This window comes from Magnolia sinica, chromosome 12 (assembly GCF_029962835.1).
Source record: "Magnolia sinica isolate HGM2019 chromosome 12, MsV1, whole genome shotgun sequence".
Lineage (NCBI taxonomy): Eukaryota > Viridiplantae > Streptophyta > Magnoliopsida > Magnoliales > Magnoliaceae > Magnolia > Magnolia sinica.
Genome location: NC_080584.1, coordinates 23,734,337 through 23,746,484, shown reverse-complemented (window position 1 = coordinate 23,746,484; position 12,148 = coordinate 23,734,337). Strand labels below are relative to the sequence as shown.

Below are 12,148 nucleotides of genomic sequence, written 5' to 3'. Positions count from 1 at the left end.
ACATTTAGTGCTTGTATTATTTTAATTGCTATAATCATGAACCACGCCGAGTTATTTCACTAAGTCTAGCCAACTTACCTTTTTATTAATGGAAAAATTATACATATGAGCCATTAACAGACGATATGGCACAAGAACCAAAAGGATCCACCACACCTGAACATGACCCATGTGAAACATGACCATACTTGTCTGAAGAAAAAGTGGCAGCATTCGACCATTTCTGATTTTTTTTTTTTTTTTGTAGAATAGTTTGATCAGCGTATAATGCATATTGGTATTGATTATGAGATTTTAAGAAACTGTTTAGAATTATCTCATTGAACCAATGTTAATCTAGAATAAACATATATTTATAGTATAGCAATATAATAAATGAATGATTTTAAAGATTTATACTATTTTAATTGTCATCAAGATTTATATATGCTTAGTTAATTGGTGCTACATGTTCTGTACGCGTAATTGGAATTAGGGTGGAATTTAGATTGAATGTAATTATCACCTATGATTAAACTAAGCAGGAAATTTAGTACACTTTGTATACAAGTTATAAACTGAAACTCACGTCCAAGGGTACACACTTTAAACACGGATTTTAAGGCGTGACACCACGTATCCAAAGTGCACGCAGCCCTCCACCGCGCACACAGCCCACGTGCCATGTGCACAAATCTCTCTTTTGCTTTTCCCCCCTTCCCTCCATCCCTATGGTGGTGCGTGTGTAACACCCCTTCCACCCCTCTCCTCTTCCCTTTAAATAAGGGAGGGAGGGTGGTGGAGGTAGCTGCTGCCACGTGAAGGACCCAGCGGTTGCCCAAACCTAACATGTCTGCCACACATGTGGCACATGCATGCTGCCTTTAAATAAGAGAGGGAGGGTGGTGGAGGTAGCTGCTGCCACGTGAAGGACCCAGCGGTTGCCCAAACCTAACATGTCTGCCACACATGTGGCACATGCATGCTGCCAACAGACTTATTTACAATCGAGTCCAGTGGTAATTCAAAACCAAACCAGCCCTGAATTCATCATCGTTGTTATCTAAAATGGGATAGACACATTTTTCAGCACAGTTGTATATAAAAAACAAGGTTAGCTATTTAAGAAATAGGACCAGGATTTTGAATGTTGGGGCCATCATTCGGAATTTGCTTGCCCCCACCTAGTCATATTGAAAATTACAATAAACGATTACTCTATCAATCCCCCTCTACTTCAATGATATCTTCGAAAACATTTTTCAAATACAAAAGTTCAGTATCTTCCCACAAATTACTGAACTAGGCAGGACATTTTTGTGCAAGTTCAGTATCTTCCCACGAATTAGTGGTGTTTTTGTGCAGAATAACAAGAATAACAAACCGTATGTCAATCTTCATAAATTTCATCGTCAAAATGTGGTAGAGATGAAGATGATGCAAAGTCATTCATCTATTTGGCTGCAGCTCAATGACAACCCTACTTACATAAGAATTATTTCGATCCGCCAATGCTACGCTAGTTTCCAACACCCACCTAGGGCCTGTTTGATAGACGCCCTCAAAATGAGTTCATCTCATTTTTTAAATTAATGGTAATTATGTATTAGAGATCATATTTCATTCTGGTACGATTAAAAATAATCTTGATAACCAAATCTCTAATACATAATTACAATAGTAAAATGAGCTGAACTCATTTTTCCACGTCAGCGAAACAGGCCCTTGAATGTTTCAAACACTTCCAAACAGTAGACCATTTAAAACTAGTATATGGACCCAAACAACTTCCAACTGGGCATAACCCACCTACAGTTCAGTTGTTTGGTGTACAAGCTTTCCATAGGCATGACCTGTTATTGAAGCCTAGCCCAGGCAAGGTGTTACCCAGAAAACCTACGAGGGAATACACAAATAAAAAGAAGACGAAGAAGCAAACTTAAAGCTTTGGAGCTAATCATTTTAAGAAAATTTTCCATTGTCACTGATTTGTGTATTATTATAATACATCACCTCTCATCAAGTAAGAGGGGAGAATTATGGCACACATGCTAACTTGGCACACGTATGGGAACTGGTCACTCATCCGGTGGGGGGCCACTCAAACATGCCCAGGGTCCGAAAATCAAGATCTGTCATACTGTGTGCATTGCATACATGACCTTTCTCACCTTCTCCATTTTCCTTTTTCACTCATAGAGTGCAGCCCACTAGATAATTGGACCACCCTGATTTTCAGGCAGAGTCATGTGTTCCATGGACCCCACCTGATGAATGGCTGGACCCCGCCTAGGTATACCACATTGGAACATGCACCACGATCACCTCTTCAATCTTTCATCTCGATGACAGTTGCTGTCAAATAGACAGCAGATTAAGGGGATCATGTAGAACTGCATTCACAGAACCAATCATTTCCTGTGGTGAAGTGAACCCATCATTCCTCAAGTAAAAAAGGTGCAATACCCTGCTCATCTTCCAAAACAAATCCTTGCAAGCTCTTGGAACAACACTCCCCTTAGTCTGCAGCACCAACTTCAGCAGCTCTCTCCTACTATTGTCGATGATACCCCTCATCTCTCTCACGGCGTCTTCCTCAGTGACCTCACCATTGCTGTGGACCATGCGGAGTGACACGCTATTCAGTTTCCCTTCCTTGAATTCTCTCTGCAACAAAATCAGAACAGCAACCCAAATAATAGTTATTACTAAAACGGACAACAACATTTACTCATGACAGTTAGCGGTTTGTAAATTATCAGCACCACATTGTTATATGACTCCCACTCCATAGTGGGCTAGGTTATATAACTTGAGCCACAAACGGTCCTTGACTACATGGACTGGCCCACTATGGGTCAGGTATGGACTGAGCCGTGAGGAACCGTGTACCCAGATGGTGCTCAGGGGGACACAGATTGCCTGCTGACGTTCTCAGTAGCTAGTGTCTACTAGATCCAGCTCTGTGGGCTCCACCATGATGTATGTGTTTTATCCACACCGTCCATCCATTTTTTTAGATCATTTTAGGGCATGAGCCCAAAAATGACACAGATCCAAATCTCATTTGGACCACACCACAAAAAACAGTGGTAATTGAACGACCACAATTAAAAACTTTTTGGGGCCTACAAATGTTTTGGATGAAGCTGATATTTATGTTTTCCCTTCATCTAGGTCTGTGTGACCTAGTCAACATGTTAGATGGCAAATATACATTACAATGGGCCTTGGGAAGTTTTTAATGGTGGGCATTCAATCACCACTGTTTTCTTGTGGTGTCGTCCACTGGGATTTGGATCTGCCTCATTTTTGGTCTCATGCCCAAAAATAATATAGAAAAACACATTGACGGTGTGGATAAAACACACACATCATGGTGGGGCCCATAGAGCACCATCCAGTAGCCACCTTACGTCAATAGGGAATCTGCGTTCTGCTCAGCGTACCAGAATAGGGGCCATTTAAATTTAAGCAAAGTTATTTTGGCCCAAGCCGTCCATGGCAGACTTATCCAGTGCAATAACAAGGATAACATATCTTTGCAAAAAAATATGAAATAACAATGGGGATAGCTTATCCCTAACGTGTATGTGGGAATGCTATCTAGTACACATGCATAAAATGTGCCACATGTGAGGCCATCCAAGTTCAAGTGCCCCACATGTGGGCATGTGCCATCATAAATCTTCAAGTGCTGAATATGTGCCAATGTGCACATGCGCCATAAAAGTTGCATATGAATCCATCCATGTTACACTCCCTAGTGCCACAATCCATCTTTAAACCCTGCTCCAGGGTGTTTTATCCAAGAAAATGATCTAGACAGCTTGTGCCCACACAAGTTTGATTGCATCCAAATGGCCCCATAGTGTCAATGCCAATATGGATAGGGATACTACACGAATACTTGCAACATATGGCTAAAGTGGCAGATACAGTCCTGCTCATCAGCATACATGTAGTCTGCGAATGCAGAGGAATTTGCTCCATGTGGGTCCCATGGTTTGGTGTTCCAAACCATTGGTCCGATGGTCCCACTGCAGATGAGGTTTGTGCCGGAAACATTCCATGCAGGCAGATCTAGAGTTGGGCATCGAGTCGAGTTGGACCAAGTTAGGGCTGACCCGACTCGACCCGGTTTTGAAATAGACTTGATCCGAAACCAGACTATATATATATATATATATATATATATATATATATATATATATATATATATATATAATCGGATTTTGGGTCGAGTCGAGTCAAGTTACTGGGTGACTCGAGCTCAACTCGGTTTGAGTTCAGATTGGATGAAGTTTACTCGGTTCAGATCGACTCAACCACTCGGTTCGGGTCAAGTTGGGTCAGAACGAGTCAGACGAGTCGAGTCGTCCCCTGCCCAGTTCTAGGCAGATCCCAACCCTTCTACAAGATGTTCAGTTGTACAATTGGGGAACCTAACATTGATATTACCAGTCCCAAGTCTCAGATGGAAAAATCCTACTCCAATAGATGACTGAAAAATGGACAGTTAGGCTGAATAATCTATAACTAGGATCTTCAATCTGGGGAAGTAGGTGCCTGGGCCAACCACATTCGAGTCCCATGAAGCTTATATTTCTGAACCATGGGCCCCACTAGCACAAATTATAACCAGAGCATAGGTACAAACTCTCAGCCAAACAACAGTTCACATTCGACCAAAAGAAGGCCAAATCTTCTATAGCCAGGATCTTCGAGTCTGGGGTTGCTGCACCATCCATAGAGAGGCCCGTTATACAATGGGTTATACAATTGAACCATGGGGCTCACTTGTACAACTAAAACCCAAGCCGCTGTAGAGACTCTTGGTCCAAGCACACCTCTATTAAAATTGGGTGCTATAAGCCTATAACGCAATGGGATGAATGAGAATTTCTACCTTGAAGCCTTGCAGGTCATTGAGAAGACGCCCGCATGTGCTCATTAGCTTGAATAGATTATGGTACTCTGAATCTCTAATGACCGCCTCAGAAAGCTTTGGCCCTGCAAGATAGAGCGCTGGGAGAACGATGGGCCCCAAGGCAAATGATACATACCCATTTGTCATATATTCATCCAAAGTGGGCAGAGATTTGTCAAGCAGCCATTCTGCCTCTCTCATCATAGACTTGAGCAAGGTCAGCCACTGTTGCAGAAAACACAGTGGTACATGTCACCTCCTATCTAACAGAAAATTTAGGAGAAATTAGAGAAGAGATCTTACTATCTCAGTCACGTGGTGTGTGACACAACGCCCTTGATATGCGAATGCCTTGGCTCCAATCTCATTGATTGTGTCGCAAAGTGCGAAAAATATGATCTCGACCTGTTCGGAGCAACAATCAGCTGCTGAATTCCTGTCCCACCTGAGGGTCAATTCATTACATTTATTTCAACTGGGAAGCAGAATCAAGTGGATCAGAGGAAATGGTGGTCTCATTGAGGAATTATAGGGTATTGAGCGAAAGCAAACATATGTACATGCAGGCCCATGCTTCGATCCAAACTGTTGATCAGATGGACTCCACCATGGCTGAGAGTTGCCCAAAATATCTCACATGCAGAAGATCCTAGCCCTTTCAGGCTATTTTCCATGACTGTGGACCACTGCTGCACATATTTTTTTCTGAGTCCTCTGTTTATATTCAAAAGGTAAAATTGTTAGGATCTTCCAATCTAGGAGGCTTTTAAGGCATCCCTATTATCAGTGGGGCCATCACATCAATGGTCTTGATGATCAGACCATGGGACCCACAGGTACAAAATCTTGTACTTCAAAGTTCAAACTATGAGGTTTGTACAATGCTTGACCCAATAAAATGTACACTTTGCTTAGTTTTGTACTTAGTGCAGGTGGGGCCATGGTTCAATGATCTACAATTGATCATGGGCCCCATTCAGGACACCCCATCCACCAAAAAAAAAAAACCCCAGATCAAAAGATCCTAACCGTTATATCTTTTGGCTTTTTTGGTTGAACGCGTACATAAGCTGTATGTCTTTCTTAACCATCTATTTTTCGGTCACCAATTAACAGGCAGGATCTTCCCCGCTAAGAGATTTTTGATGCTCAGGCTGTCATATCAACAGTTTGAAGTGCTGAACCAAGAAACCCATTTGTGGAAAATGAAAATCCAAGCAAACTGTACAGTCTCGAGTCGAAATTATAGAATGTACCAAGAAAGGGCTTATAGAATGTTGAGCTCAGGCTGTCAAATTATATGTTGCCCAGGGCTCAACATTCTATAAGCCCTTTCTAATAAAAATGAGTATCACGTAAAGAAAAAAGAAAAAAAAAAAAACACGCATTCTATAAGCCCTCAAACTCAATTGGAAAGAAGGATAGAAAAGAAAACATACCGCTCGACCAATTTAATGAGGTTTACTAGTTCTTCTCTCGAACCACCAATATCATAGAAGTCATCAATAACAGTGGTGAGTATGCTATTTTTGGCCCAAGACATGCGAGCATCAGATAGTTCGGGAGAAAACAGGGTGGCGGCAACTGAGAAATAACAGTAGCTCAGCTTCTGCCTAGCAAATTTTAGCTGATCCAGTCTGTTTTCTTTGACCCACCTGTTCACATGGAAAGATATCAGTATACACTCATTCATACTAGCATAGCACACATGAGATTCAATCCATCCATCAATATCATGGTGCCTTTCTGATGGGTGATCCGATCTTGGACCTATCGTGTGATGCTGGCACATGTGTGGTGTGTACATGAACTTTGTTGCACATGAGTGTGGGTCTAGCAAATCTCGTATTCAGAGAGGATATATCCCTCAAATTGTAGTTGTATTCCTTCCATGTCCTACTTGAGAAGTAATGTAACCACAACTAGAGCATTATCCCACATTATAAATAAGAAAGAAGGTATTATAACATGATCATTGTCTCTTTCACCATCACATCATCATAGCCTCTCCCAGCTCTTTGGATCCTCTTTATGAATCCTGTTTTGCCAAATATTCCCAAATCCGTGTCCAGAATAAGTGCACAAGCATCCATATCTTTTCCCACCACCTTGAGGCAAGTCCTTTTTGGGCCTTCCTCTCATGACCTCCTCTGTCTTTCATAGCACATAGCCGAACCATCTCAATTGCCCAACGCTACATATAACACAGCCAATCAAATAGCTATTTTATAAAATTTTGCCCATTGCACATGCAGCAATCCTAAAACACTCCAGGGGTAAATCTCTGCATCATCCACCTGTCAGAAATTATATTGCAAACATCCACGTTGGTCTCTCCATCCTATTAAATTACAGCGCCAAGGTAATGAAATGTGTCGCTCTAAGAAGCTCATTACCATCAATTTTAGTCAAAGGCTCATCTATGTGACAATCCTCACTAAAGTTGCACTTCAAATACTCATTTTGCTAATTTCGAGACCTTTGACGGTAGAGCCTTCTTCCAAACATCCAATTTAGAATTCACCCCTCTCTAGTCCTGTTGCTAGATATTGTGAAATACTAGCTCATCTATAATAAGTCGAGAAAGGTAACGGCCTAAAGCCAATGCTTGATGAAAAAGCCACAAACAAAGGAGCTCACTAGTCTCAACCACAAGTAGTTCTCACTCTTGTAACAAAATCCTCATACATGTCTCTAATGATGTCAATATTTTTTTCCAAGGACTCCTTTCCTCCTGAGCACTCACTGCATAACCTTCCTACATACTCTACTGTGTGCTTTCTCCAAATCTTCAAAAACTTGCATAGGTTCTTCCCCTTCTTCTACTCTTTCCCATCAGTTGTCTAAGTAAGAATATATCCTCCGTACCGATCACCCTGGCATGAAGCCAAACTGATTCCCTTATATGACGTGCAGGATTATGACTATTGCATGGTTGCGATCAACGAACTCCTTAAATTTTAAACCTTTAATAACAAATAACTATAGCAAATTTGAGAGAGAGAGAGAGAGAGAGAGAGAGAGAGTTACAATTGCAATTTTAGATCATAACTTACATATTGGCTACCATCAGACCATCCAATGACTATTTACTATTAGCATCACACTAGCCAGGCCTTGAGAAATCACTTAAATTGCTGAGAATCACTCCAAGAACAATTAGAAAACAAAATGCTATTAGCATCAAAATATCACATGTGGGTTTTATATTCCATGCATGCCCTGTCTTCGAATCACTGCATAACTATGATAACTAGGAAAGTGTCCTTTAATTAGTAAAAGTACATACTAAGTGATTGAATAAACAATAAAACTTAATAATAGAAAGAAAAAAATCATCAAAATGAGAATTCAAATCCTAACTATGCCACGTTCCTAAATAAACCTTAAACTCTTTTTGTTTTCACCTTTCCGTTTCTTATCTCTTACAAAATGCTCATGTTACGAGCCTCTAGGGAACTGGGATGATGCTCGCATGGTGCAATGATGCTGCCATTGCAAAAACCTAAATCTTGGGTTTGGAGATATTTCCCCTCTTTTCTCCTTTCATCTTCCCTTTTTACTTTCCTTTTCTTTCTTCTTTCTTCCATCCTGGCTGAGATGGTCTGCAGTTGCATCATTACATCCTTGTTTCCTGCCTTAGTCCTTCCTCTGCCAGACTCTACAGGAGCTTCATAGTGAGACTCGTAAGTTTGATTTCCCAATAATTGATGCAACTTCATACGCCTCTTTGGCCTTGTAAATAGTCATTGCAAAGCTTCTCCTCCACTCGACTAGCTATTTCTCTGCAAAATGTCATTGAAAAGACTACTTGCTGGAGTAGTAGCCTATTTCACTCATCGTCTACGACATCTCAATTCTCACCTCTATACAAGGTTTAAAGTTCATTCAATTCAACTCGATAGCATTTGAGTAGTATCGGTTTCAGTCCAAAATGAAACAAGCCACCACACTAATATGTGACCGAGTCAAACCAAGTCAGACCGAGCTGGGATGAGTCATATCGGTTTCAGTCCCCAGGAGAGTCGCATTCTAATACCTAACCCATCCCCCCCCCCCCCTTCTTCTTCTTCTTCTTCTTCTCATCCAACTAGAGCTACTTTTACTTCCCCAACCCAAACTAGAGCAATATAAGCCATAGAGCTCCTAGTTGTGTTGGGACACTTAGACAGTCCAATACATTGATCCAGACCTTCAATTACATCCATGCAAACATTACAACAATCTGACAAATACTAACCATTTGGCTGAGGGACTTTAATAGGGACAGTCAAGCTCGTTTACATAAAAACAGATCCAATCAACAATTTGATCCATCTATTTGTAAGGACCCACCATGATGGCTCATGAAAAGAATCACTTTTGTTTGGCAGTCATAACCATCCCATCCACGACTTAGAAAAGGGATCATCCCATCCATGATGGCTTATGATTTTAAAGAATCACTTTTGTTTGGCAGTCGTAACCATCCCATCCACGACTTAGAAAAGGGATGCTAGAGAAAATGAGGACAAATCAAGGATGGATTAGATCATCTGATCAGTGCTGGTTTTGCATGGTAGTCCATAAAATGTGCTCTGGAGTGAATAGACAATTCAGATCGATCGATTGGACTGTCCAATTGAATGGATGCAACTAGGAGCACTGTAACTTATAGTGCTTTGAGAGCATTGGAGCATTCTCTCCAATTCAACATTCCATCTATGATTACCCTAAATGATATACATATACCTTTGGAGATGTTCAAGTTCTTGACGTTGAATGGATTGACAAAGATTAAAATCTTCCACTGCAAATTCCAAGATATCCTTGTTATTGATACAGCAGGACCTGATACATGGGAAGTCAAATCACAAGTTCAATGCATAATAAATATCGCAAGCTAAACATTCTTGTAGAGCTTTGGATTTTCTTTTCTTCTTTCCAAACAGTTCAATGAAAACTTGCCTGTATGATGTTTTCAAAATTTGAAAATCACATGCATTATAGTGCTCCATATTTCTTCTGTTGTATAAGCGGTCCAAATTGGCATAGTAGGGAAATTTTAGTTCATACTCTACCTGAAAAGGGCCCATATAAAAACTTCAAATTTCCATGACTTTTCCCAACCAGTTGCTGCCTCTACGGAAAATAAAAATAACAACAGCAAAAAAAAAAAGTTCCAGAAGAAATATGCAATGCTCGACCAAATTAAACCACTTGCCTTGTTTGGCCAGCTTCATAATAGGCAGGCCCCTCATTCTATAATCTAGCCATCCATCTAGGAGGACCTATCCTGGACCACTAATTTAAGTATTGGTATCGAGACATGTAACGCACACCCTTGGGATTATCTGTATCACATAATGTATCGTTGTTTTTGGGAAACATTGGGAAATTGGTCAAAATTTTCAATGAAACTTAAAGAATATTAAGAAAGATACTATTACGTACTTTGGACTTAAAATATCCACAGAAAACAAGTACACATGATAAGTTTCCTTTATATAGGATCTTAAACCATGCACAGCCTGACAGAAGTGATGCGACTATATTCAAAATCAGTCCTACTTGCACCAAATTTATCCAAATACTTGCACTAAACTGTCCTACAATGTATGGTGCATTTAGTTAAAAAATATATTTTGTTATTATTTTTTTATATTTTAATTTTTGAAAACAAATAAGAGTGTATGTTGATCATCTCTTGAAGGTTCTCTGCAACTGGCTCAGTCTTCTTTGGATCTCTCAGATAGTTCATAAAACGGACTCTCTATAGACCTCCAATGACCAATCCTTGCATGAATAGCTAAGGATCAAATAAGTCCAACATTGATTCCTTCATACGTGTAGTTGATGTTAAGATCAACATAAAAATTAGGCACAAATAACATCTTATCAATCTATTTTTTAAAATCATTTTTAATTTATTTTCAATATTTTTAATTTTTTAAAAAAATTAACTTTTTTCAAAAATTCAAAAAGTACCGTCAATCTGTATATCACCTTCAAGCACTCTAATTGCAAGTTAGATGGGTGAACTTAAGAAACTTTTGGATTTTCCCCAATTTCTCCCATTTTTCCTAAATTTGAAAATCTAAGGTCAATCAATGATTGAGGATGCAAAACAAGCAAAATCATGGATTACTAACATCTCCACTGATTCCAAACAATTTAAACAACAGAAAACAATTTGAATTAGCAAAAACTCACCAATTAGTTTTTCAATACTGCATGCTCTACAATCTCAAGTTTTTCACACTTAAATCCTTTTTTTAATGATGATGGGGTGTCTCTCCAGTCTTCCACCCCTTATTAAGGCGAGACTATTCCTTGAGGATGCACACAATCACCCACAAACCGTGTGCATAAGGTAAAGCACTTAAATCCCATTTTCTCACCAAACATATGAAAAGCAATTGTCATAATCTCCTTTAGGAACAAGATCACAACAAAAAATTTCAAAGAAAATCATTTTTTCATTTTTATCAAAATTTTGAATTTTTTCACTAGGGACTAACGAAACTGTGATATCGTCAATATGTATCACACGCATCAACGATATCGGGAAGTTTATAAAGGCTATATTTTGCAAAACAGCGTACTACAAGATTTGATACCCACCTCCTTGTTTCGGATCACTAAGGCGCGATGCCGAGTGATATGGATACTTAAAATCATGGTCCTAGACATGTCATGCTAATACTATCAGAAATGTTACCCACACCACTACACATTAGATCTTAATTGTTGATTGTAAACCACTGGCTAAACTATCCAAGTGGACCATTAATTGGACAACTATGATTATCCCACGAAAGAGATTTTTGAGACATTTTCCATTCCCACATATGATTATAACAGGGATCACCTTACATCTAGATCACCAAAAGGTGGACCCTATCGAAACAACTCTTATGCCAAATAGCATATGCCATTGCATGCAGTTGAGCATAATATGATACCTCATAATTTCATGATACGGAAACATTGAAATGAGAATAAATAGCATGGAAACATTACCTCTTCAGTACTAATATCCTTATGGAATCCATCTATATGCATTACACCCTTGGATAATTCTTGTTTCAGGAATTGACTTGACCACGAATGTAGTTTCTCCAAGACCAGTTCATTTGGGAATGTCATAATTTGTGAAGCCTTATATAGCTCTAGAACTGTACCCGTATTCTTTACATGTCCTCCAATCGAATTAGAGAACTCATCTTCTTCAGAAAATTGAATTAATGCATCTAAAGC

At 39.6% G+C, this 12,148-nt stretch overlaps 1 protein-coding gene across 1 annotated transcript in view; it reads right to left on the bottom strand.

Annotated features, from left to right (window-relative positions):
• Positions 1-1,915: 1,915 nt before the first annotated feature.
• The window catches only part of LOC131221117 (ent-kaurene synthase, chloroplastic), a 32,584-nt gene continuing 22,351 nt past the window's right edge, over positions 1,916-12,148 (bottom strand). The window contains exons 8-14 of the mRNA XM_058216243.1: positions 11,912-12,141; positions 9,857-9,969; positions 9,641-9,739; positions 6,349-6,564; positions 5,213-5,354; positions 4,889-5,134; positions 1,916-2,646 (exon numbers count right to left, since the gene is read on the bottom strand). Coding sequence (XP_058072226.1) covers positions 2,338-2,646; positions 4,889-5,134; positions 5,213-5,354; positions 6,349-6,564; positions 9,641-9,739; positions 9,857-9,969; positions 11,912-12,141 — 1,355 coding nt within the window. The 3' untranslated portion in view covers positions 1,916-2,337. The remainder of the gene's footprint in view (positions 2,647-4,888; positions 5,135-5,212; positions 5,355-6,348; positions 6,565-9,640; positions 9,740-9,856; positions 9,970-11,911; positions 12,142-12,148) is intronic.